The 26523-nt window shown below is 58.0% G+C and overlaps 1 protein-coding gene across 1 annotated transcript in view; it reads left to right on the forward strand.

Annotated features, from left to right (window-relative positions):
• Nucleotides 1–25838, forward strand: part of SHANK1 (SH3 and multiple ankyrin repeat domains 1) — a 41067-nt gene extending 15229 nt beyond the window's left edge. The window contains 12 exon segments of the mRNA XM_044922211.1: nt 399–425; nt 7844–7926; nt 8138–8262; nt 8835–8970; nt 9252–9332; nt 10097–10165; nt 10601–10719; nt 18327–18423; nt 20116–20468; nt 20470–20697; nt 20699–23232; nt 25124–25838. Coding sequence (XP_044778146.1) covers nt 399–425; nt 7844–7926; nt 8138–8262; nt 8835–8970; nt 9252–9332; nt 10097–10165; nt 10601–10719; nt 18327–18423; nt 20116–20468; nt 20470–20697; nt 20699–23232; nt 25124–25838 — 4567 coding nt within the window.
• Nucleotides 25839–26523: the final 685 nt, after the last annotated feature.

Below are 26523 nucleotides of genomic sequence, written 5' to 3' on the forward strand. Positions count from 1 at the left end.
TTCCACCACCTCCACGCCTCCTTTCTGCTCCCTCTAAAGTTTGATCCAGAGCTGGGGGAAGGCAGAGTTAGCTTCAGACCACAAGCCCAGTCCCAAACCATCCTTGGCCGCTACTGAGGCTGCCCAGGTTTGGGGTAGCCTGAGACCAATGGGTGGACAGATAAGGATGGGGATGTCTGGGGACCGGGGGAGCTCGTGTGTGTGGCTGGCTGGAGGCCTTCGTCTCCTTCGTGTGCCCCATCTCTGTGCGGTCATGTGCAGCAGAAGTGTATGCATCCCATGCCTCGCATGGGCGTGGGGAGAGGGGCAGGCAGAGCTGGGCCAGGAGGGGTGGGGTGGAGAGATGGGCACACTGACACCTTTCCCCTCCCTGGCTGCTGGCTGACTTGCTTCAGAAGCTTGATGGATGGGATTGGCCCAGGGAGGTGAGAGGGGAGGGGAAGGGAGGGCACGGGGTCAGGAATGGGAAGAAAGGGGTGCCTGGGGATGTATGGACTTGTGCGTGCACGAACAGAGCTGGTTTCCCTGTGCGTGAACATCTTACACAGGCGAGCGTCCTTGTACGGATTCTCTGAGTGTGTCCTTGCCCCTGTGTCTCTGTAGGTGCGCATGACACGTGTCCGTGTGCATGGGTGGCTAGAGGCCCCTAGACGTATAGCCATGTGCCTATATATGCCCATGATGGCGAGAGAGTCTGTCCTACTCTGTATAGATGGGTGCATTTGTGGCTGTCATTTGTGGGCGCATTGCACATTTGTGTTTCCCTGAATCTGTGTGTCTGAGAATGAGGGCAAGTGTTTCCAGGGATGTCAGTGTGTCTGCTTACCTTGTATGGACAGGTGGGTTTTTGCACACGTCTGTCTCTTTCTATGCATGTCACTGTGCGGGCGTGTTAGCCCAGAAAATTGTGTGCATGCATTTGCATCTGTCGGATTGATCTGGAATTCAGGACCTGGGGCCCTGGGGGAGGGGAGGACAGAAGAGGGGAGGATTCCAGGGCTTGGGCTTCCAGAAGGGCAAGACTGTGGGGGAGGGATGGTCATAACTGGGTATCTGAAAGATGACACCCTCCCCCACCACTCCCCCCATCCAGGGAAGGGTCTCCTTGTTTGTAGCATCCTTCCATTAAATGTGTCCAAACCTATGTGTCTGTGTTCTGGCCAGTGGGGACGGGAGGGGGGGGTTGGGGGGAGAGAAATAACAAAAGATGGGGAGAGAGGGTGGGGCTGGGGTGCCACCCTGCGCCCGGAGTGTCTGAGGCGCTTGACCATTGTGCGTGTTCACCTGGCACGTCTCTGGCTCTGGGCACCGGGTGAGTATCAAGGTCCCCCCCACCCCAAATCTCCCTATCAGCCTCTGCTTCTTGTCTCTGACAGTGTCTCTCTGGGTCTCTCCTTGGCCTTGTTTTGGGAATCACTTGCTCTCCCAGCTGGATAGGGGTGCTCCCTCTTGCCCTCAGCTTCTTCCTTCTCCTCCCCTAGCTCCGTCAACTTCATCCCCTCCCCTTCTCCTTTCCTCCTTGTGCCCACTGGCATGTGCTGCACTGTGTGGTATGTCTGAGCCTCTTCCCCTCCTGCCTCCCCCCTGCTCTCCCTGACCCTGTCTGAGGTGGCCTGGCCTGTGGTGTGTACCCTGCATCCCTGCTGGAGCTCTGAGGTCCTGGCCTGTTGCCACCCTCTCTCCTCTCCCTGGGGGTCTATGCCCTCTCCTCTCTCAAGTGAGCTGCGGTGTGTGTATGTCCCTCGTCTGGGCTTCTTTGGGGCGGGGGGAGGGGTGTCTCTCACTGCTCTGGGGCCCAGTCTCAATGTTTCTAGCCTTCCCTTCCTGGCCCTTCCAGACTGTGTCGGGGTGCATTATGTGCCGGTCTGCGATGGGGGGCTGTGCGTCCCCTCCTGGGGCCTCTCTCACCGTGGTATCCCTGCCTGGGAAGTGGGGCTCGGTTCGCGCGTCCCCGCACGCGGTCGCGAGGCATCTTGTGTGGTGGTGTGCGTCTCTCTCCGCTCTCCCTCGCTCTGCACCTGCGCGGGAAGGCTCTGGAGGGAGGAGGGGGTTAAGCGGGGGGCCCAGACCGGAAGTGCCTCCCCTTCTCCCCCCCATGCCTCGCCCCTCCCCCTTCTCCCGCCAAGGGGGCCCCCGCGTTCCCCTTCGGGCCCCCTCCCCCCTGCCCGGCCCCCTCCGCCACCCGGCGCAGGACGCCAAGGGGTTAAAGCCTCGCGCCCGCCGCCCGCCTCCGGAGCTGTCCGCGGTGCTGAAGCCGGCGCCTTCCGCGGTCCTCGCGCTCCCGCCGCGGCCCGACCCCGCGCCCCGCGCCCCCGCGCCCCCCGGCATGTGAGCCCCCGGCCCTGCCCTCCCTCCCGCGGGAGGGTGCGCGCCCCCTCCCCCTCCCCCCTCCCGGCGCGGGTCAGCATGAGGCGGGGCCTGGGGGCCCGGACACGGGGGTTCGGCCGAGCGGGGACGGGGACGCGGCGGCGGCGGCGGCGGCGGGGGCGGCCGGCACCGGGACCGGGGCCGGGGCCGGGGCCGCGGCGGCGATGGCTTTGTCTGCGGTCGGCGGCGGCGGGGGTCTCGGAGGCGGCCCCGGTGGGGGCTCCCTGCCGCAGCCGCCCCCCGCGCTCTCCTCCAGCTGGCCGGCCCTGGGGCCCCGGCGGCGCAGCGTCTGGTACATCTACAGGTAACGGAGCGCGCCGCCCCTTTTCTCCGCGGCAGGCTGGGAGGCCCTGGCCCGCTGTGACGACCCTCTCCTCGCCGCTAATCCCCCAGTCTTGGGACTCCTCCCCCCTCAAGCCGCCCCCCCACCCCCTCTCCCCTCACCTTCCCTCAGTGATAAACCCTTTTGGACCCCTCTTCTCAGCCTTTCTCTCATCCCCGTCCCTGGGCCTCTCTCCCCGAGCCCCCCCCACACACATACACTCCTCAGCCCCCTTCCAGGCCCTTTCAGACCCCCCTCATCTCTTCCTCCGAAGCCTTGCCCCCAGTCGAACCCTCCAAAAGGACCCCACTCCGGGGTTTGGAACCCACTACCCCTTTCTGCCCCCCTCACCGCCCCCACTCTGTTGAGCCCTCCCCGTGGGGAGCCACAGTGACTCCCCCTCAGGCACCTACATTCCAGGTCCCTGTTCCTCTGATCGCCACCTCCCCACACCCCTTTACAGAGTTGGCAAGTCCCCCCATTCATACCCCTCTCTCCCATTCACAGTCATCCCCCCATCACACACACATCCCACCCCCGGCCTCCCCTCCCCTCCTCTTTTTCCGCTGCGTGTCACTGTGCGACCGTGCATGTGTCAGTGTGGATGTGTCGATGTGCGTGCGTGTGTGACTGCCTGCGGCCATGCGCACATGGCTGTGTGTGTGTGTGTGTGTGTGACAGAGAGAGAGATGGAGAGATGGTGGGCTCCCAGTCCCCCTCCCCCAGCTGTGTCCATCTGTGTGTCCCTGTTTGATGGTGTCTATCTCTGTGTGTGACTTGGAGCGATAGAGAGGCTGTCTGAGGATTGTGTGTGTGTGTGTGTGTGTGTGTGAGTGATGGAGTGGGTCTGTCCCAGGGACTGCGGCTGTATTTCCCATTACCTATCCTCTCATGCCAGGCCTGTCCCCTCCCCCCGACAGCCCCCCCTTTCTAGTCCCTCCGTGTGTCTCTGTCCCCATGTGCCCCTCTCCCTGCCTCCAGGGGTCTGTGCCGGTGTGGGGCATGTGTGCTGAGCCTCGGCTAAGCTTTTTCACGGGGAGCTGCATCTGCCTGTGTGTGCCACTTCTTAGCATGGGAGGGGGCTGCCTTCCCTGCGAGGGGGCCTCTGTGCAGGCCGTGGAGAGACCCATGGAGATGGGTACATGAGGAGGGGCTGAGTACCAGAGGGGGTGCCTTGTACAGCAGCAAGCTCTGGGCTGTGGGATCCTGGGTGTGTGAGAGGCACCTTTGGGATGGGGGTGGGGGGAGTGGATGCTGCTGCAGTCTCCGCGTGTGGGATCCGGCGAACAAGAGCTGGCCGCTGAGCTCCAGAGGCCACTCTGGGGTCGCCGAGGGATGGCCTGGGGGAGAGCATTGTGTGTGCTCCTGCAGGGCAGGTAGTCAGCAATACCAGCCTGAATGGGGTGTCGCATGGGTAGAGAATGCTGGGCCAGGGGTGGGGTTAGAGGGTCTCAGTAGGAGGGTGGCCGATGAGATTGGAACAGGGGAGAGCGGAGGACACTGAAGTGGGGGAAACGGGGGTGCTGGAGCATACAGGGTGCGTGGGGTGTTTGGAGAAATGGGGTGAGGAGGGAATGCAGAAACTGTGAGGAGGATTTGCGGGTGGGGATTCAGGCAGCACAGGGAGAGCACAGAGAGGATGCAGGGAATATAAATGAAATGCAGCTGCAAGTACCAGGAGGCGGAAGGGTGTGTGAGGAAGTGAGTTGATGCAGAAGTAGAAAGAGGCTTCCACGGATGAGAATGCGGGGGACTGGGGAGTATGAAAGGAACCTAGGGTGCTGTAGGGGACACAGTGGGATTGCATGCAGAGGTGTGAGAGGATGTGGGAGGGGTGAGGCTAAGGGAGAGGGGGCATAAGAGGGGTGAGGGTCTGTGGAGGACACTTTGGGGAAGGGGATGGGAGGTGTGCAGGGGCCGAGTAGGAGGTAGAGGGATGGCCCCATGGGGGTGTGATGAGGGCTAGGGGAACTGAAAGCTAATGAGGGTGGGTTGGGCCAACACGGAGCTTTCCGATGGCATGGAGGAGTAGGGAGCAAGGTGCTGAGAGGTGAAGGGGCATACACAGGAGCAGAGGATGGGGAGCACAGAGTTTAGGGAAACTGTTGGGGCAACAGGGCAGGTGGGAAGTTGGAGGATAACGTGGTGGGATGAGGGAAGCATCCCATGGCCAGGGATTGGGCAAGAAAGTCATGGGAGTGTGGAGAGAAAGGAGCCTGTATGGGATGGGGATGCTTGGGAGGGAGGGACACAGGTGGAGTTGTGATGACCTGGGGGTGTTTGGACGTTATTGGGGTGTATGGGTTGCCTGTGAGGAATTCAATCCTTGGCTTTGACACTTTTCTAGCTGGTGTGATCTTGAGCATGTTACTTCTCCGTGCCTCAGTTACCCCTCCCAGGGGTGTTGTGAGACTATGTGAATAGATAAACATTAAGTACGTGGAGTGGCATCTGGCAGTCAGCAATGGGTCAGTAAGTGTCACTCATTGTTGTGCTGATGGCATAACCTGGGATGAATTTCAGGCTCCGAAGGTGTGGATGCTTATGACCAATTTGGGGCAGATGTATATGCGCTTGAAGTATTTGGGTGCAGTGAAGTGGACGGTATTATAACTGCAGCCACCCAAGTATTTCTTCTGTGTTTCTGAAGATTACTCACTGTGTGACCTTAGGCAAGTTGCTTAACCTTTCTATGCTTCTGTTTCCTCACCTATGAAGTGGAAATAGTACTTATGCCTACCTCAGAGGCTGGCTAGGACAGACAACTGAGTTACTCACCTGTGAAGGGTTTCAGATACCGCCCCGCACATAGCAAACGCTTCTTCCTGGCATGCAATGGACATGGGAGTTCTATTGAATTATATTGAGGGATGGGGTATTTGGGGGAAGGCTTGTGTCTGGAGTGTGAGGATAATGTGGGGGTAAAAGAGAGATTCCAGGGGTAGGGGAAAGACGTGGGAAACATAGGGGTTTGTGGCATGAACAGAAGAAAAAGAAACGGTTGCAAATGAGGGATAAAGGAAGTCCCAAGGGCAGGCTGTCTGCTGGGGACCTGGAGGTCTGGAGGGGGCTTGGGGGTAGCAAAGGCATAAGGACTCAGTGGAAGTGACCAGGTGGGGACAAAGGTGGGTGTCGCAGAGTGCATGGTCAGGAGCAGGCAGCTCTGACCTCTGAACCAATTTCTGTTGGCCTTGTCCTTGGCCCCTTCCTCCTCTCTTTGCCTCCCTTCCCTCACCCCTTCGAAACCCCTTCCCTCTTCTCTTCCTACACCCCTTCTACCCTGCTACAAAGGTGGCCTCTCCCTGGCTTGAATGTAAGATCAAGAAGACATGGTGGGTATGGTGTGGTGTGTTGACTGGACCATGGTGAACCTTGAGTGAGAGAAGTGGCTAGGTCTGCCCATGTGTATACACGCGCTGTTGAGCACACCCGGTTACGATAAGGGGGGACGGGGGCAGGGCTGGCATACCGCGCATGTGCAGAACGCCGTCGCTGGGGTACAAACGTATGGATGTGACAGTGACAGTGGAAGTCGTGGGGATCATGGGAGTACACAGGGGTGCTTGTGTGTAGGGGGAATGGTACCGAAATACGGTAGGAGCATGGTGGGTATTATTGGCGTGTGCTGGGATGTGTTCAGGGGGCGTGTTATGGGAATACACTGAGATCCGAGTGAGGGGGAGTTATTATTGGAGCATACTGGGATGTGTGGGGGGCGTTACTGAAATCTACTGGAGTATTCGTGGAGGGCTGTTTTGCCGAATCTGTGGGGGTAGGTAATTGAAGCACGCGGGGAGCATGCTTGGCTATTATTGGAGTGTGTTGGGGCTGGTGGATATTATTGGGATCTGCTAAGGGGTCTGCATGTGTGCTGGACAGGTCTCAGACGTGACCACAGGATGCTCGGGGTGCATCAGGGCATGCATTCTAGTGGATGGAGGGTATTCTTGGGGCCCCCGAGGGGAGTGGGGTTGGAGTCAGGGTGTATGGGTATTCCTGTTGTATACTGGGGTTCCTGGAATGGAGTGGATATATAATCTTGAGGCACACTGTGGTGATGTCAAGGGTTTGAGGCTGTTATCTGAACGAGCCCAGGCAGGTGTTGAGATACATGGAATAGATTTGAGTTCAATTGAACTTTCCTGGGTATGTGAACATTACCTAAATGTGCTGACAGGCTTTGGTGGCCTGATGGTGGCGACTATCTGCATATTCGTGAGTAGTTTGCATTTTTACTAGAACCTATCCGCTGCATGAAGGAGGTACATCTGAGGTATACCAGGGAATAGATAAGTCACTGCTGCTCACTAGAGCTTTCTGCAGTGATGGAAATGTTCTGTAACTGCACTGTCCACCATGGTAACCACTAGTCACATGGTGACTACTGGGCACTTTGAAATGTGACTAGTGAGACTGAGGAACTGAATTTCTCAATTTAATTTGTAATTAATTTGCATATAAATAGTCACATGCATTTAGTGGCCACCATATTGCACAGTGCTGAGTAAGCGAGGCTACAATCTGCTTGGGTACCTGGGGAGATGTTACTGGAGTTTATATATAGTCAAGGAGCTGGGAGGGCTATCATCAAAGTACACGTGTCCTGTCGACTTAGTAACTTGCCTGAAGACCTTGAAGGAATCCTACTGAGCCCATACTTCTTTGTGCCCAGCACCGTGCTGAATACTGTACGTACTGAACTCCCACAGCGACCCCATCTGGTGGGGCCTGTTATTGTCTCACATTATAGATGAGGAAATTGAGGCCCAAAAGGTTAAAGCCTTGGGCTCAAGGTCACAGATAAGAAAGTGGCTAGCAGGGGCTCAAAGCAGGCTGTCTGGTGATCTGGCGGCTTACCTCCCCATCCCTTGCACTGTGCTGGCACACAGTGGGCTTGGAAACTGCTTGCTGAATGGATGGGTGGATGGATGCACGGATGGATGAATGAGGAAAGACTGAGTGGGAGAGCCAGCACTCCGGGCTCTGAGGGGGAGGCTGCGAGCAAACACACACGGAATGGGTGAGGAAGATCCAGGAGGTGGGATGAATCGTTCTGGAGCAGGGGCTCAGGTCACCGGGTTGCTGGTGGAGGTTGGACTCCATGTCTCATAATCCCTTCTCCACCCCCCACCCCCCACCCCGCCCCCTTGCCAGCGATTACATCATTAAGGAGAAGACAGTCTTGCTGCAGAAGAAGGACAGTGAGGGGTTTGGGTTCGTGCTCCGGGGGGCCAAGGGTGAGTGCCGGCTGGGGAGGAGATGGGAGAAGGGCTCTCTGACCCAGGGGGATGGACAGGGGAAGGGACCCCAGCCCACCCACCACCCCACCCCCAGGGTGCTGGTCCCTCAGCTACGGTGAGGCCTCTGTGACTTGGGTCTGAGCCCCATCCCCTGCTCGGCCTCTCCACCCCCTCCCCTCCGACCCCGCCGGCTCCTCCCCATCTGCAGCGCAGACCCCCATCGAGGAGTTCACCCCCACCCCGGCCTTCCCGGCACTGCAGTATCTGGAGTCTGTGGATGAGGGTGGCGTGGCATGGCGAGCTGGACTTCGTATGGGAGACTTCCTCATCGAGGTGAGTCCTGGCCCCCAGCCCCAGGGGCCTTTCCAAGTGCCAGCCTCCAGCACACCTTCCACAGATACTGCTCTCTCCCTGGGACCCTGGTGACAAAAATCCCCAGGCTCCTCCTGATCCACACCAAATACGGCTGCCCAAGTCCAGATTCTCTTTCAGCACCAGGCCTCCCAGCCCCCCAGCCCACCCCCTAGCCAGCCTCTGCTTTCTTCAGTGATTCCTTCCGAAGGCTTCTCTGAAGCACTAAAAGAAAACAGAGCTGTTCCCCAGGACACACACACACACACACACACACACACAATGCAGGGACGGGGGACAAGGACGGGGGGGCGGGGGAGAGAGGTGAATAGGGTGAACCCAGCCCCTTCCCCAACCCTGGGGCCAGGAAAGTTACCAGAAGGAGAAGTGGGGCCTTGCAAGGAGAGGGGGTGGTGGTGAGGGTCAGTGAGAGGGAAGAGGCCAAGAGTGCTACACACAGGGCAAGGCGGGAGACCACTCTGCTGGGGACTCTGAAGCTGAAAGCATCCCTCCCCTCACCTACTCTGTGTGGTGTGGGGCTATCTGTGCCACAGGTGAACGGGCAGAATGTGGTGAAGGTTGGCCACCGGCAGGTGGTGAACATGATCCGCCAAGGGGGCAACACGCTGATGGTCAAGGTGGTGATGGTCACCAGGCACCCGGACATGGATGAGGCTGTCCATAAGAAAGGTGCTTGTCCACTTTTTGTGTGTGGCCAGACCTGGGCACCCCACTGCCACCAGACTGAGATCCTCAGAGGTCCTAATGGCCTAATGGTCCTCACCACTGGCCTTCTCTTCCCCAAGGCTGCTTGTTCATGACCCTTCTGGAGGAGAAACTGAGGCAGGGAGGGCTCAGCATGCTGGGGGCAACTGTTATCTGACATCTGGGAGCACTGCAGTGGTAGTGGGGGTGGTTCATGGGCCTTCTCTCTGCGGTACTGATGCTTGACCCCACCGTCACCTTTTCAGCACCCCAGCAGGCTAAGCGGCTCCCGCCCCCAGCCATCTCTCTGCGTTCCAAGTCTATGACCTCAGAGCTGGAGGAGATGGGTGAGCCTGTGGGGCTGCTGGGGCCCAGGCGCTGGGGGGGGGGGGGCAGAAGGGGGCTGAACCAGACCTTGAGTTTGTTAGTGTTGTTAGTGACCAGGGGTCCTGTCCTCATCCTGTCCCCTAGTCCATGGGTCAGACTGTCTCTGGCCTGCGTGTGTGTTGCTGGGAAGGGGCGCCTGAGAGTCGACCTTCCTCTGTCCTCTTATATCTGTTTCTCTGTCGAGTCTCTCTCTGGGTCTGCACGTCCCTCCTTACGGGTCCCTGTTTTCTTTCTGGCTTCTCTCCATCTGCCCCACCTCACCCCACTCCCGTTCTCTATCTCTTCCTCCACCAGCTTCCCCACACCCACTAACAGAAAGGAAGGCCAGCCCCTCCCCAGACAGGGCCGAGTGGACCTGGGGGGTCCCGTTTCCCCTGACAGGGGGCAGATCGGGCAGCTGACCTCCCCTACCCTGAGGGAGGAGGGTGTTCCAGAGAGGGGGCCCCTCGCCTCCCCCTGAAGTCCTAACTCTTGGCTCCTCTACTGCCTCTCCCCCGGGCTAGTCTCCCCCTGGAAGAAGAAGAGTGGTGAGTGGGCACAGGACTGGCGGGGGGGGCCCCCCCCCCCGTACCCATCCCGCCGGCTGACTTGCCCCTCCCCGACCCGGGCCCTTCACTGCCCCACTCGCGCTTGCGCACGCCCGCTGGCCACGCCCACTGGCCGAGCCCGCTCCGCCCCGCCCCCAGGGGCGCCCCTGGACTTCATCCGCATCCTTTGCCCACAGAGTATGAGCAGCAGCCTGCGCCGGTGCCCAGCATGGAGAAAAAGCGGACCGTGTATCAGATGGCTCTCAGTAAGATGGCCCAGCCCTGCTCCCCAGGCTGCCCAGGACCCCTGACCCCACACCCCCCGGGGTGCCGCAGCCTCTCCAACCCTCTTCCTGCCTGCGCACCCTTTGGCCACCTCCAACCTGATCACCTCATACCCCAACCTTGCCCCACGCATCAAGTATGAGCTTCCACCTCTGTCCTCAGCCTCTCCCCTGTTCCTTCTGCCTCTCCTCCACCTTCCCTCCTATGACAATTTGCTGTCCTCACCCCTTCCCACCGCTGGGTCCTGCCTTCTGGGCTGGAGATTCTGTCTCCATCAGGGCCATCAGTCCACGGGGATGGAGGCAAGGGTGCCTTTTCCTGGTTCGTACAACATATTGTATGGGCTCCTGGCAGCTCTGTTTCTGCCCGAGGCCAAAGCAAGCTTCATTTCACTGCCTCTTCCCTCCTCCCCTTAGACAAACTGGATGAAATTTTGGCGGCAGCTCAGCAGACCATCAGTGCAAGCGAGAGTCCTGGACCTGGTGGCCTTGCATCGCTGGGCAAACACCGGCCCAAAGGCTTCTTTGCCACTGAGGTAGGCAGCCTGGACTGGGGGATGGGAGCATAATGGAGAGGAGGCTTGGGGGGTGCACACACCAACCTGGAACAACGTCCTTCTCCTTGCAAACCTTTCCCACCCCTCTGTGTTGAATGTCAGTCCTAGAGGGGCACCATATTTCCTGGGCCCTCTCCTTTCTCCCCACTCTGGCAGCCTCCTTTCCTCTCTGCGCATCCTCTTCCTTACTCTCCTCCTAAGTCTTGTCTCTTGTTTCCTCACTCCCTGCTCCCACCTCTTGTCCATCTCCGTCCCACCTCAGGAGTCTCAGGGAAGGCATGATGTCACAGCTGGTGATCCCTGGCATCGGCCCAGCACATGATAATAGGTGCTCAACAAGAGGGAGTTATTAAAATATTATTTATTACCACTGTCTCCACTCTACCTGCTTTTCCCTAGGACAGAGGCTGACCTGTAATGGGTGGTGATCCTGTTTGGGACACTACATTTTACATGGATTATCTCATTTGTTCCTAGGATCATCCTGTGAGGTCCACATAGTTGTTAGCCCATTTACAGAGGGGAAACTGAGGCTCAGAGAGGGAGGCAGTATTTCAATCCAGGCAAGTCAGGCAACTGGATCCGTGGCATTGGCTCTTCTGGTGGGCCTGCTGGACCCTCCCTAGCTGGCCTGCCATTGGGCTGTGCCCTTTCATGGGAACACAGTCACCACCAGCCTCCTCCCCCCCTCCAGCGTCACCTCCAGAGATCATACACGCCCTACTTCTCTCTTAGCACTTGCTTCTTCTCTGCTCGGGCCTTGCCCTCTGACCGTGCCCTTTGACCCCTTTTTCCCACAGGCCACACCCACCACCCAGTGGCCAACAGGCTATTTACTCTAAAACTGGATTCTTTGGCTTTTGAGGGACCATGGACCCCCTTGGCAGGCTGGCATAGTCCTCCTAATAATGCTTATAAACATAAAATAAATTACCTAAGAAAACAAAAGAAACCAATTACACCGATAATACAGGTAGCAAAATATCTTTTTAAAAGCAAAATCCATGGGGCACCTGGCCGGCTCAGTCGGTAGGGCATGTGACTCTTGATCTCGGGGGCATGAGTTTGAGCCCTGTGTTGGGCCTAGAGCTCAGTTAAACACATACACATACACACACACAAAGTAAAAGCAAAATTTATGATATAGAAACATCTATACTTTTTTGTCAACACGTGGGCCAGCAAGACCTCGTGATGGATCTTAACTACTCTAACTAGTCATGAGGTGCATAAACACAATTTCAGGAGATCTGCACCTGCTGTTAAAGGATATGGAAATATCTGTGATTTCTTTTGCGGATACAGGCACAAGTCTTGCTAAGGTCGGCTTGGTTTGCTGCCTACATCCTTAATGGAGGAAATGTTGTGTTGCTGTTGGAAGATAATGACAATAAAGATGTAATTTTTTTTCCTAGTCCAAGTGCATGGCCCCCTTGAAGTCTATCCACAGACCTGCGAAGGGTTAGACTACCTACTTTAGAACGCCTCATACTTTGACAAGAACCAAATGAAGGTGGCAAATTTTGTACTTGGACTCAAAGAATTGCTTTCAGATGTAAAGGTGGAGGGTCCTTGGCCACTTCTCAGGGCTTGGCAGAGTGCCCTGCACGCAGTAGCCCCTCACGTCTCACCTGTCCTGAGTTTCTCAAGGAATCTGAAATCTCTGAGGCTGTGAGGATCATCTTTTGTGCCCACCTCCCTTGAAGGTCAGTGTAGACTCGGAAGTGTATGGACAGTCAAGCCAGGCAGACCTGCCTCCAAATTCTGACTTCCTCTGACTTCCTGTGTTACTTGAACCATACTACCTAATTTCTCTGCATCCTCAGTTTCCTGCTCTGTACAATGGGGCTAAAGCCAATCTTGCTGGTCCTGATGAGGAGTGAATGAGATCACCTCCTAGCACAGCAGGCTCTCAACAGATGGCGAGCCCTCTTAGGCCATAAAACAAACTGGAGACCCCACAATGACTTGCCAGTGAGCCTTGCATGTGCCCCAGAGACCCTGTAACAGCGTATCACATGCAGAGTCTCCAAGAATAGATAGGGCAAACCCTGTTTTCATTTATTCAACAAATGGCAGCCAGCATGCCAACCCCTCCCTGTGTGAACCATGGTTGCAGGACAGACAAGATCCCAGCCTTCGTGGAATTCGCCATCTGAGCTCCAAAGACACCCGTAGATGGGCCCAGACATGGGCCAGTAATAACACCAGCTGCCCACGTGCCCCTCCCTCCTAGAAACGAGACTCGCAGGCATTCACCTGAGTCCTTGAATGGCATCTCCCTTCCTTCTGGGCCTTAGAGGCCAGTGGTGTTTTTCCCTGTTAGGTTTCCCTTTTTCTTCTCCCTTCCAGGGTCTGGCCCTGGGCCTTCCCAAAGCCCTGCCTCTCGTGTTGGGGTCTTTCTTCACCCTCATCTCTGTCCCCCCCTTCCCACCAGCCATCCTGACTTCTCACACTAAGTCAACACGGGCCCCTATCCTGCTGCTTCTGCATCCCCATGGCTCACTCTCTCTGTGGTCTTGTTCTCTTCTGTTTCTTGTCTCCCATCTGCTTCAGCTTCTCTCCCCTCCTCACTCTCTCACTTGGAGCTCTGTGCACTAGACCAGAGAAGGTAAGCTGGCAGTGTGGGGGCCCAGTATTGCCCCGAGGCCTTTTATCAGGCCCGAGCAACAGTGAATCAGAGTAACCTATTGTACAAGGTGCCACTGTTTGGAAACGTAAGAATTGGGAGATTTCAACCTCCCTGAAAGACACCCCACTGCACAAAACCTAACGTGGGGACATGGTACTGAGGGACCTGCCCATGCCAACAGTGGGAGTGGCAGACCCCAGGCAGATCCGCTGTAGGTCAAGGTGCCTCTGGGCTGTCTCCTCCTAGGGCTCTGCTGTCCTCCCTCAGCTACTGTCTCTGTTACCTGGTCACTGACCCCAAGGGGTACCCTACCTCCCCCCCCAACTCCTGTACTGTCCTCGCTTCCGCCCATCTTTATCTGGGTGCCAGTGTCAACCTTTCTCTGGACTCAAATTTTCCCTCTGATTATTTTGACCATACCCTCTTGATTGCATTATCTGTCTCTTTCCCTCCTCTTTGCATGCCTGACCCTCCTGGAGCAGCTCTGGCCCCCTCCATTCGAGGCCTCTCAGGACTGCCTCTCTTCCTGCTTTGTTGGGACCCTCTTTCTTCCCATCGCTTTCTCATTTCCCCTCCTGTCTGCCCGGCTCTGAACCCCCATCTCTGTCTTTGTCTATCTCTGTCTCTCCGTCTGTCTCCCCCTCCGCTCTCTCCCACCTCACCCCTTTCCAAGGACTGTCGCCCTGGCGTGCATTTCTCAGCCCATCTTCAGCCTCCAGCCTGCGCATAGCACCAGGGCGCACACTCTGCCCTTGAGGCATCAGACCCGCCACCGGCCCACGAGGTGGCACCGGAGGAGGGCTGGACCTCCCGCTGACTCCTGCCCGCAGCCGGTGACGTCACGCGCACCCGGGCACTCTGATTGGCTGCCCGCCTCTGCGCGGGAGAGGACGCTCCCGGTTCGTGGATGGAGGTCAGCCTGTCCCACCTGGGTCAGTGTGCCCCTCAGGCAGGCAGTCCGACGCCTCCTCAGACGCTTTTGTGGCTTCTCCATCAGTCTGACATCTCCTCGGCCACTCTGACCCCTTTTATGTCAAGTTAACCCATCATTTGATCCCTCCTCTTCCACTTAGAAGTGTCTTCTGCCAATGTGCCAATCTGACGCCTTTCCCTCACTCTGCACTCTCTTCAGTCAGAGGCACCCCCCCCCCCGTCATTCGGAACCCTCCCCCATCACTCTACCTCCATCCATCCCCAATCCCATGCGTCTACCAGATGCTTCCCTCACCTTCCTTCCCACCTCCCCATTATCCCCTTGCTCGCCTTCCCCAGCCTGGACTCCGTATTCATTGTCCTCTCCAGCCTGCTTCTGCCCTCAGGGGTCCCTGCATCCTTTCTGACTGGGTGTTCCCCCATCTTGTCAGGGTGTCCTTCATTCTGCACATATTTACTGAGCACCTGTTATGCGCTGGACCTGCTGCTTGGCTCTGGGGGTGGAGGAGGGAACCAATCAAGGCCACTCCCATTAGAGAATTTACATTTGGGGGCGGAGGTTGGGTTTTGCAGACTTGGGTTCTGCCGCATGTAAGAGAAACCTCCAAATAACAGTGGCTTGAACCAGAAGAGTCTTACATCTCTGTCATGTTAACGAAGTCTGGAGGAGGGAGTCCCAGGCAGGTGTGGCAGCCGCCATGGTCATGAAGACCCAGGATCCTTCTCACTTTCTGCTCCACCATCCTAGCCTTCTTTCCAACCATAAGGTCACCTCATAGTCCAAGATGGCTGGAGCTCTAGCTGTTACACCAGCATTCCAGGTAGCAGTAACAAGGAAGAGGGAAAGGCAGGAAGGCAAAGGAGGGCACATTGTTGCTTCTTGGGTTGCCTCTGAGGAGACCTCCCCAAAGAAACACACAACACTTGCACTTACGCATCCCAGCTGACCTTAGTTCCGTGGCCACACTCAGCTGCAAGGGGGCCTGGGGAATATAGTCCCAATAGGTGCCAAAGGAGATTGCGGTTTCCTTACCAAGGAAGAAGAGTAGAATGGGAACTGGGTAGGCTCTGTGCCCAGGGAGACAGACAATGAACAAGCAAGCAAATAATTATACTAATTCTACACTGGTTTAAGTGGAGGGAGTTATGATGTAGAGTAACAGACAGAAGCCTCTCCAGGGAGGAGACATCTGAAACTAACAGACTTCACCCATTATCACTTTTCTACCACCTGTCTGACCTCATCTCCCACCCCTCAGCGCCCTGCTCACCCACTCGAGACACATCGGCCTCCTGTTCCTTGAGCACACCAGACTCACTCCCACCTCAGGACGTTTACAATTGCTGTTCCCTCTGCCTGGGATACTCTTCCCCTGGATATATGCATGGCTCCCTTCTTCCGGAGATTGCTCAAATGATATCTTCACAGAAGGGCCTTCCTTGACAGCCCTATTTTAAATTATAGTCCTCCTCTCCTCCCCCTCTTCCCTCCACCCGACCCCATTATGTTACTAATTTATTTTGTCTGCCCTCCAAAATAGACTTTTGTCTTATTTTGTCGATGGCTGCATCTGCAGCATCTAGAACAGTCCCTGGCATGAATCAGGTGCTCAGTAAATATCTGTGGAATGAATGAATGAATGAGACAAACACAGAGATGGTTAGTCTCAGTCCAGTGAGGTGTGTGCAGGGAGAGGTTAGGACAGGAGCATCCTGTGAGGGGCCAGAGCAGCACTGTCTTGTCCAGTAGAGTTCCTGGGTTGAAGGAACTGTTCTACATCCGTGCTGTCCCATAAGGCAGCCACCAGCCGTGTGTGGTGACTGAACCCTTGAAATGTGGCCAGCAAAAACAGAGGAAGGGAGTTTTAAATTTTAATTTATTTTAATTTGTTAAAATTTACATCTGAAAGGGTGGTGGCTATTGTATTGGGCAGTGTAGGTTTAGAGAGGAAGGGAGACGCCAGGCCAGAGTGGGGGCCAGGGTGACAAGTCTTCCCAAGCAGAGCAGGGGGAAAGGATGTTCCAGGCAGAGGGAACAGCGTATGCAGAGGCCCTGAGGTGAGAAACAGCACAGGAAATTGAGAGAGGCAGGGAGTACTTAGAGCAAGGGGGCTGGAGGGTGCATGATGGGAGGTGAGGGCAGTAAGGTGGGGACTTCATCCAAAAAGGGTTTCCTTTCTCTGCACTTCTGGCCTCAAAGACAGAGAAGAGCAACATCCGAGGTCACCTGGCAGAAGCAAGGGAGTCAGTGCCTGATGTTGGCTCATTCTCCTTTAGTCACTGTTCATTTGACACAAGCTTATAGAACATCAGGTCCTGGTTGGGGACTGGGGACCCAGCAGTGAAAGAGACCAACAACGTTGCTACCATCAGGCAGGGTGTTAGGATTCCACGGGCCTTTGGCACTTTTTTTTTTTAAGATTTTATTTATTTGAAAGAGAGAGAATGAGAGAGAGAGAGCATATGAGATGGGGGAGGGTCAGAGGAGAAGCAGACTCCCTGCCGAGCAGGAAGCCCGATGTGGGACTCCATCCCGGGACTCCAGGAACATGACCTGAGCCGAAGGCAGTCGCTCAACCAACTGAGCCACCCAGGCACCCTGGGCCTTTGGCACTTTTACCTTCATAAGCCCCTCTGTGTTGGTGCAAAGATGAATATTATCATCCAGGCTGGATTCTGTTCATTTCTCCCCCTCTGATTTTAAAGGAAATGAAAATATTTTCCCTGCAGGTGTCGTGGGCCGGAGATCCTGTACCTCTGGTGCCTTCAAGGACCTGACATTCTAGGCAGGGAGTCAGGAAGGAAGCAAGTAAACAAGTCGTCTCAGATGGAAATGAGTGCCCTAAGGAAAACAGGACAGGAAAGTGCGGTAGACAGTGACTGGGAGGGACATTTGAGTGGAGGACGTAAAGACGGAAAGGAATGTGTGACGATGAGGAGAAAATGTTGCAGAGAGCAAATGCAGGACTTGCAAGTGTTCTAAAGCAGGGATGGACCTCGGGGCATTGGAGGAGCAGGACTGGTGGACACGGTGGACCAGAGTGAGCAGGTAGGAGATGTAGGCAGGGCTAGATTGTACTGGGCACCTGGGTTTCCTGTAGTGGGAGCATGAGATGGGGATTCCTGCGCCAACAGTATCCTAAGGGGAGAATTATAAGGGAGTGAGGGAGGCAAGGTGAGCTGCGGGAGTCAGCAAACGTGGTCCCCGCTGGAGTTCCCTTTCAGCCTGATCCCTGGGAGAGTTTGAATTGCACCACGGAGTTAATCCTGCCTTGGATCTCTGTGTCAGTCTATCCTTGGTTGCAGGCTGCTCCCAGGAGTAGGGGGACATAACCACTTGGGCCCATCAGCTCCTTTGGAGGAGGGGGATTCTTTAGAGCCAGGAGCAGCAGAGAGCCCAGGCAGCTGACACTCTCAGCAGCTGGGGATGGTCACTGTGTCCCAGTCAAAGGGATGTGGGTGTGCACCAGCAGTGTCTACCACAGACCACAACTCAAGACCAGAGTTGGGAATTCCGATCCCCTCCTGACTGGTGATGTGGGATGCTCCTGTAGGATTTTAAGCAGGGCAATCGCATGACCTGTACTTCTTTTTGAAAGATCCGTCTGACTCTTACGTGGCAAGCAGACCAGAAAGCGGTGGAGGGTGGGGACAGGGTGGCAGCAGGGAGACAGGGGAAAAGGCTGGGGCAGCCAGCGAGCCAAGCAATGCTGGTGACTTGGACCTGGGTGGGGGGTTTGACAGCAAGAATGGAGAAAAGACCCAGAATAGTGATCGGTATGGGAAGCAGAGCTAACAGGGCTGCCTGAGAAACTGCTTTCTTTTCCTTTCTTTCTCCCCGCTGCCCAAACTCAGACACCTTTCTCTCCCCCAGAATTCCCTTTTGCCTCCTCCATTCCTCTCACCCTTCCTGCAGAGGCTTGGAGAAGGCTTGGGGGCTGGCTGTATGGTGAAGCCATGAATCTTCACACCCAGACTGATCTTTCTCTGTTGTCTTTTTTCTCTGACTGCTACCCCAAAGTCAAGCTTCGATCCGCACCACCGCTCGCAGCCAAGTTATGAACGTCCTTCTTACCTGCCTCCAGGACCTGGGCTTATGCTCCGCCAAAAATCTATCGGTATGTCACCTGGACGGGTGGGTATAATGGATGCCAGCAGGGGAGGGGGAGGCTGGGAGAGTGACAGGTTACAGGAGGAATGAAGGGGCTTTGAAATGTCCTTTTCTACTTCCATATATGACCACGGTTCCATCAAGCTGGGCAAAGAGCTCAGGCTTTGTTTTGGGGCAAACCTGGGTTTGAATTCTGGCTCTTGTCCCTCCTGGCTGTGTGACCTGGGGCAAGTAGCTTCACCTCTCTGGGCCTTGGGTTCTGCATCTAGGAAATGGGCATGTTATTGTTCCTGCCTGGATGCAGTGAGTCGGAGCCCCCACCACCTAGTTTCTTCTCTGTTATACCTGACTTCATTCATGCATGCATACATTCTAGAAATGTTTACTAAGCACTCAGCATAAGTCCTAGACTGCTGGGGTTATGTCAGTGAACAAAACAGAGGAAAGGGTCCTGCCCTCATGGAGTTTGCCTTCTAGCAGGGGAAGACAGACAACAGATTATAAGGATAAGAAACAAGACAATTATATAGTATGTTGACAGTGGTAAGTTCTGTGTGGCGGGGGCGGGTGGGGAGCAGACTAGAATAAGAGAGATCAGGAGCGCTGGGAAGCAGATATGAGCCAAAACATGGAAATGAAGGGGGAGAGCCATGTGGATATACGGTGATAAGGTATTCCAGGTAGTGAGAACAGCCGAGACAAAGGTCCTGAGGCAGGATTGAGCCACCGTTTGCTCAGATCTGGGAGACTGTGGGGTGGGAGCAGATCAGGAGCACAGCTGGGGGCCTGCTAAGTTTCAGATGCCAGTGAGACATCCAATTAAGTGGATACGGCATTTGGATATAGGAGCCTGGAGCTCAGGGGAGAGGACTGAGCCCCAGGACAGATGTCGGCGTCTTCAGCAGAGAGATAGTGAATGAAGCAACATACAGCTTGAGATCGCCAAAGGGGAGAGAGTAGTCAGAGGGGAGAAGAGGGTCAAAGACTGAGCCCTGCAGTGAGAAATAGGCAAAAGGCTTTGCTCTTCCCAATCCACTTGGAGTCCTTTTGCTGATTGGGTCTAGCTTTTCTCCCACTTCCAGCGTCCACAGTCCATCAGTGTGAGTCTTGCATCTGTGAGGTCTACCTGTATCTCCTCATTTACCTCCTCTCAACCACCTGTAAAGCCACCCAGCATTGCTCACCTAGAAATCGGCTCTCTCTAGTAAACGTTAGCCTCATCCTAAGCAGTTCCGTCTGTGAAAGCACAGGTTTGATGTGCTAATTACATTTTATTTCCGCGTATACATGAAAAAGAAATCTATAACTGTGCACCTAAACATGGCATCTTTCCCGGGCTCCAGCCACTTTTGCTCACCCCAAGCCACCGCTAGCATAGGCCGTGTCTTTGTGGGAATTAGAAAACGGCGCCCCTTCCTGGCGTGGGGAGGAAGTTCAGCTGAATGTCGCCCCACCTCCCCTTGCTCCCTCTGCCGGTTGCTGATGTGCAATGCACAGCCTGGTCATCAAGCCAACTCTGGACTCATTCGTGTGAGGGTCTTAGCATATACTCGGTGGCGTCGTATTATTATTATTATTATTATTATTATTATTAATCATCATCATCATCATCACCATCTCATTAATATTGTAGTACTATGGGATAGGGGAGGAGGGAGACCCCCTCCCCCCACTCCTGGATCCACTGTATCTTCCCCAGGGGCTGCAGAAGATGATAGACCCTACCTAGCACCCCCAGCCATGAAGTTCAGCCGCAGCCTGTCTGTGCCTGGCTCGGAGGACATCCCCCCGCCGCCCACCACGTCCCCACCGGAGCCCCCCTACAGCACACCTCCAGCCCCCTCCTCCTCTGGCCGCCTCACCCCATCCCCCAGAGGAGGGCACTTCAACCCCAGTTCGGGTGGCCCGCTCCCCTCCTCTTCCCCCGCATCCTTTGATGGACCCTCCCCTCCCGACGCGCGTGTAGGGGGCCGTGAGAAGAGCCTGTACCACAGCGGGCCCCTGCCCCCCGCCCACCACCACCCGCCCCACCACCACCACCATCACGCGCCGCCCCCCCCCGCCTCACCACCACCACGCCCACCCCCCTCATCCCCCGGAGATGGAGACCGGCGGCTCTCCCGACGACCCCCCACCCCGACTGGCTCTGGGGCCCCAGCCCAGCCTGCGCGGCTGGCGGGGCGGCGGGCCCAGCCCCACCCCGGGCGCCCCGTCCCCGTCGCACCACGGCAGCGGGGGCGGGGGCATCGGCTCCTCCCAGGCCCCGGCCCTGCGCCACTTCCCACCTGCCCCCCCGGGCGGCCAGCGCGGCCATGTACGTGCCAGCCCGCTCGGGCCGCGGGCGCAAGGGGCCCCTGGTCAAGCAGACCAAAGTCGAAGGCGAGCCGCAGAAGGGCGGCGGCCTCCCGCCGGCCCCGTCGCCCACGTCTCCGGCGTCGCCGCAGCCGCCGCCGGCCGCCCCGTCGGAGAAGAACTCCATCCCCATCCCCACCATCATCATCAAGGCCCCGTCCACCAGTAGCAGCGGCCGCAGCAGCCAGGGCAGCAGCACCGAGGCGGAGCCCCCCACTCAGCCCGAGGCTGCGGGCGGCGGCGGCGGCAGCGGCGGCCCCTCGGCGCCGAGCCCCGCCCCGACCATGTCCCCGGTGCCGCCGTCGCCCTCGCCCGTGCCCACCCCCACCCCCACCTCGCCCAGCGGCCCGGCCACCCTGGATTTCACCAGCCAGTTCGGAGCGGCCCTGGTGGGGGCGGCCCGGAGGGAAGGGGGCTGGCAGAACGAAGCCCGCCGGCGGTCCACGCTCTTCCTCTCCACCGACGCGGGGGACGAGGATGGCGGCGACAGCGGGCTGGGCCCAGGGGCGCCCCCGGGTCCCCGGCTGCGCCACTCGAAATCCATCGACGAAGGCATGTTCTCCGCCGAGCCCTACCTGCGGCTGGAGTCTGCGGGCGCGGGGAGCGGCGGCGGCTACGGGGCTTACGCGGCCGGCAGCCGCGCCTACGCGGGCAGCGGGGCCAGCAGCGCCTTCACCAGCTTCCTGCCGCCCCGACCCCTGGTCCACCCGCTGACCGGCAAGGCCCTGGACCCCGCCTCCCCGCTCGGGCTGGCCCTGGCCGCCCGAGAGCGGGCGCTGAAGGAGTCCTCGGAGGGTGGTGGGCCCCCCCAGCCCCCTCCAAGGCCCCCATCGCCCCGCTATGAGGCCCCGCCGCCCACCCCACACCACCACTCGCCCCACGCCCACCATGAGCCAGTGCTGCGTCTCTGGGGGGCCTCACCACCGGACCCCGCCCGCCGGGAGCTGGGGTACCGGGCAGGGCTGGGCAGCCAGGAGAAGTCCCTTCCGGCCAGCCCTCCAGCTGCCCGACGCTCCTTGCTGCACCGCTTGCCCCCCACAGCTCCCGGGGTCGGGCCCCTCCTCCTGCAGCTGGGGCCAGAGCCCCCGCCCCCGCACCCCGGGGTGAGCAAGGCGTGGAGGTCGGGGGCCCCCGAGGAGCCCGAACGGCTGCCCCTACACGTGCGGTTCCTTGAGAACTGCCAGCCCAGAGCCAGTGGGGCGGGGGGAAGGGGACCCCCCTCGGAAGACGGGCCGGGGGTTCCGCCGCCCAGCCCACGCCGGTCCGTACCGCCCTCGCCAACCTCCCCGCGGGGCAGTGAAGAGAATGGGCTTCCCCTGCTTGTCCTGCCGCCCCCTGCTCCGTCGGTGGATGTGGAAGACGGGGAATTCCTCTTCGTGGAACCGCTGCCCCCGCCCCTGGAGTTCTCCAACAGCTTCGAGAAGCCAGAGTCGCCCCTCACACCTGGGCCTCCCCACCCGCTGCCGGACCCACCCACCCCAACCACCCCCTTGCCCCCCGGGCCACCACCTGCTGTTGCTGCCGCACCTCCCACCCTGGACTCCACGGCATCCAGCCTGACTTCCTATGACAGTGAGGTGGCCACACTGACCCAGGGGGCCCCCGTGGCTCCTGGGGACCCCCCTCCGCCAGGCCCACCAGCCCCGGCGGCCCCTGCTCCCCCGGCCCCACAGCCTGGCCCAGACCCACCGCCGGGCACAGATTCCGGTATCGAGGAGGTGGACAGCCGGAGCAGCAGCGACCACCCTCTGGAGACCATCAGCAGCGCATCCACACTGAGCAGCCTCTCTGCCGAGGGCGGTGGCAGCGCTGGAGGTGGCGGGGGTGGCGGGGGCGGGGGCGCCAGTGTGGCCGGTGGGCCAGAGCTTCTGGACACGTACGTGGCCTACCTGGACGGCCAGGCCTTCGGGGGGAGTGGGACTCCTGGCCCACCCTATCCTCCACAGCTCATGACTCCTTCTAAGCTCCGGGGCCGGGCTTTGGGGACCAGCGGAGGACTGAGGCCCGGCCCTAGTGGGGGACTCCGCGACCCTGTCACACCCACCAGCCCCACCGTCTCGGTGACAGGGGCTGGAACGGATGGGCTGCTGGCCCTGAGTGGTTGCACGGGACCCTCAGCGGCGGCTATGGCCGGGGGTCCGGTGGCTCTCGAGCCGGAAGGCCCGCCAGTGCCCTTGCCATCGGCCTCCTCTCTGCCTCGGAAGCTGCTGCCCTGGGAGGAGGGCCCGGGCCCCCCGCCACCACCCCTGCCCGGGCCCCTGGCCCAGCCTCAGGCCTCAGCCTTGGCCACAGTAAAAGCCAGCATCATCAGTGAACTCAGCTCCAAGCTTCAGCAATTTGGGGGCTCCTCGGCAGCTGGTGGCGCTCTGCCCTGGGCCCGGGGAGGCAGCGGGGGAAGCGGGGACAGCCACCACGGGGGAGCCAGCTACGTCCCTGAGAGGACCGCTTCCCTGCAGCGGCAGAGGTGAGCCGGGGCTGATGGTTGGTGATGGAGGCCACAGAGGCCAATGCTGTGGGTACCAGAGCCTACCTTCCCCATAGCTGCGTCCTTTGAGGGTCCCAGGTGGCAGAAAGAAAGCAGAAACGAGGCTGGCTTGCAGAAGTCCGTCCTCAGGGAAGCATGCTTTCACAGAGAGTTTATCTCAGTAGCTTTTGTGCTCTCTTCCCATCACCATGACAACCCACATCCCCTGATGAACCAAAAAAATATTGACAAAAGAGATTGGAGCACAACTTGCCGATGTCTGTTTCCTTGGTGGGCTGTCAGTTCTGACAGTCCCTGAAATCTGTGAGTCCCTTGAACCCGGTGTGGCTCAAGATTAAGATGCTTTAGGGCGCAGTGGTTTGGAGTGTGGGTCTGGAGCCGGGCTTCTTGGGCTTTGGGTCTCAGCCCTGGACTTCTAACTGGGTGACCTTAGGCAGAGGAATCCACCTCTCCGTAGAAGGGGGACAGCGTTAGACCCACCTAAAGGGTTTTTGAGAGGATTAAATATGGGCCATTGTTGTAGCACAAGTTGGGGGAGAGGAGGGGCCTCTTACCAAAGCCCAGGAAGTATGGATGGGAAAATATGGGATAGTGGAGAAGTTTCCTAAAGCAGCTAGCTTAGCCAGGATCGCCACAGAGTTCGAGCTCGTTCAAGCCCTTCTAGTCTTAGGGAAAGTAGAGTCACGTTCCTGATTCAGGCACACGGAGAGAGTGAGTAGAGGTTTCTTAAGCCCCCTGCCCTTGTCCTTCTGCAGAGTTCACTCTAACTCTGAGGGTCTGATGACCTTCTGGTGATATTTGAATGTGGTTTCATCGGGCCTTTGAGATCTTAAGGCGACCGTCTGATTATTTTTAAGTATTCTGGGTGAAGGAGAGGATGCTTAATGTAGGCGACAGATGCACCAGCTATTGATTTACCACCTGCTGTGCTCTGGGTGCCCTTCTGGGTGACAGGGACCCCATGGGGGACAGGACAAGCAAAGCCCTGCCCTCACGGAGCTCATAGTCTAATGAGGCAGGGATGGGGGATGGTTAGAGATGGCCTCTCAAATAATCAGCAAGATGAGCAGAAACCGGAGGAAGGGAGAGAGCAGATCCGGTGGCTACCTGGGGGAAGTGAGCTAGGCCAAGGGAACAGCCAGTTCAAAGGCCCTGAGGCAGGACTGTTCTGAAGGGAGCTAAAGGGATGAGGGGAACCTTTTTCTCCCCTTGTTTCTTCTCTCTTTCATCTCCCTCTCCTCATCTCTCTCCCTCTCTCTCTCTCTCTCTCTGTCCCCTGTCCCCTTCCATCTCTCTCCCCTGAACGCTCACCCTCTTTTTGTTCCTCTTTCACCGTCTCCCTGTCTTCCACTCTGCTGTGACTGGCCATAACCCGATAGGCAGTATAGAGTAGTGGTTAAGAGCTCAGACTTTGGTGCCATATAACTGGGCTCTGCCACTTCCTGGCTGTGTGTCCTTAGGCAAGTTACTTAACCTCTCTGTGCTGCTGATAATAATAGTAACCTGCATCAGGGCTGTCATGGGGAATACACTGAGATGCGATATGTAAAGCACTTAGAACAATGCCTGGCACACGTGAGCATCAGTAAGTGGTGGCGATTATTATTATTATCACTTAATGTCTCTTTTTCTTTCATCTCTCTTGACTGTCACCCTCTCCCTGTCCTCTCGTTCTTCTCTCCCTTCATTTCTGTCCTGACATCTGTCTTACCCCCTTGCTCCTTCTATCTCTTCCCATCTTTCTTCTCCACCTCTCTACCCCTGCTCCTGTCTCTCTTCTCTCCCTACGTCTCGACCTCTGCCTCTTTCTCACCCCACCATTGCCCTCCAAACCCCCTTCCTCCACCCCTGCCCCTTTGTCACCTTCCAGACTCTCTGAAGACTCCCAGTCCTCGCTCCTCTCCAAACCCGTCAGCAGCCTGTTTCAGAACTGGCCCAAACCACCTCTGCCGCCACTCCCCACAGGAAGCGGGGTCCCCCCTTCAGCCGTTGCAGCTCCAGGGGCCACCTCACCCTCAGCCTCCTCCTCCACGTCTACCCGCCACCTCCAGGGTGTGGAGTTCGAGATGCGGCCGCCTCTGCTCCGCCGGGCCCCCAGCCCCTCACTGCTGCCCGCCTCAGAGCACAAGGTCAGCCCTGCGCCCAGGCCCTCGTCCCTGCCCATCCTGCCTTCTGGACCCCTGTATCCGGGCCTCTTTGACATCCGCAGCTCCCCAACTGGAGGGGCAGGAGGCTCAGCTGACCCTTTCGCCCCTGTCTTTGTGCCACCACACCCCGGGATTTCCGGGGGGCTTGGTGGAGCCTTGTCAGGGGCCTCCCGCTCCCTCTCACCAACCCGCCTGCTTTCGCTGCCCCCGGACAAGCCCTTCGGCGCTAAACCTCTGGGGTTCTGGACCAAGTTCGACGTGGCTGATTGGCTGGAGTGGCTGGGCTTGGCTGAGCACCGAGCACAGTTCCTGGACCACGAGATCGATGGCTCCCATCTGCCCGCCTTGACCAAGGAGGATTACGTCGATCTGGGTGTGACCAGGGTGGGCCACCGCATGAACATCGACCGGGCTCTCAAATTTTTCCTGGAGAGGTGATGGCTGGCCTGGACGGACCAGCCCGTCCACAGAACCCTTGAGCCTACTGGCCTCTTGACCTCTGACCCCTGACCGTCATTCTCTCCCCCTGGGCCAGGGACTCTGCTAGAACTGTGCCCTGCCCTCCTCTCCCAAGGCCGGAGGTCACCAGGTGGCCTGATCCTGGCCAGACATTTGCACCTCACAGGAGGGGGCAGCTGACACAAGACTGTGTGTGAAGCAGGGAGCAGGGGGGAGGTGATGGAGGAGATCACAGAGGGGGATGGAGAAGGAGGGAAGGGTCGGTTCTGGGGAGGGGGAAACAGACAGAGCCATAGAGGGTCAGCCCTGAGCCTGATTGGATGGGGGTTGTCCCCGGCCGCAGGGGAAGGGGGTGCCCTCAGATTCCACCACCTGCCACCCCTCTAACAACCCTTCCCCCCCTCTCCAGGCCCCTGGGCTCTCCCTATGCACCTTCCCCTCTCCCTAGCACACACAGCAGCCACCGCCCCCACCCCCCGCCCCGGCCTCTTGCACGCTCCTTTGCACGCCTGCTTGCCTCTCCTCTCCCTGGGCTACAATTTTGCACAAACTTGCCCTCTCGCTGTCTTGCACACTCCGCCTTCGCTTCTGGCTCGTGAGGCCCTCTCAGCACTCAAACACGCCCTGTTTCCCTAGCACACATTGCATCTCTTCTCCCACGTTC

Source organism: Neomonachus schauinslandi, chromosome 16, assembly GCF_002201575.2.
Source record: "Neomonachus schauinslandi chromosome 16, ASM220157v2, whole genome shotgun sequence".
In the NCBI taxonomy this organism is placed as follows: Eukaryota; Metazoa; Chordata; class Mammalia; order Carnivora; family Phocidae; genus Neomonachus; species Neomonachus schauinslandi.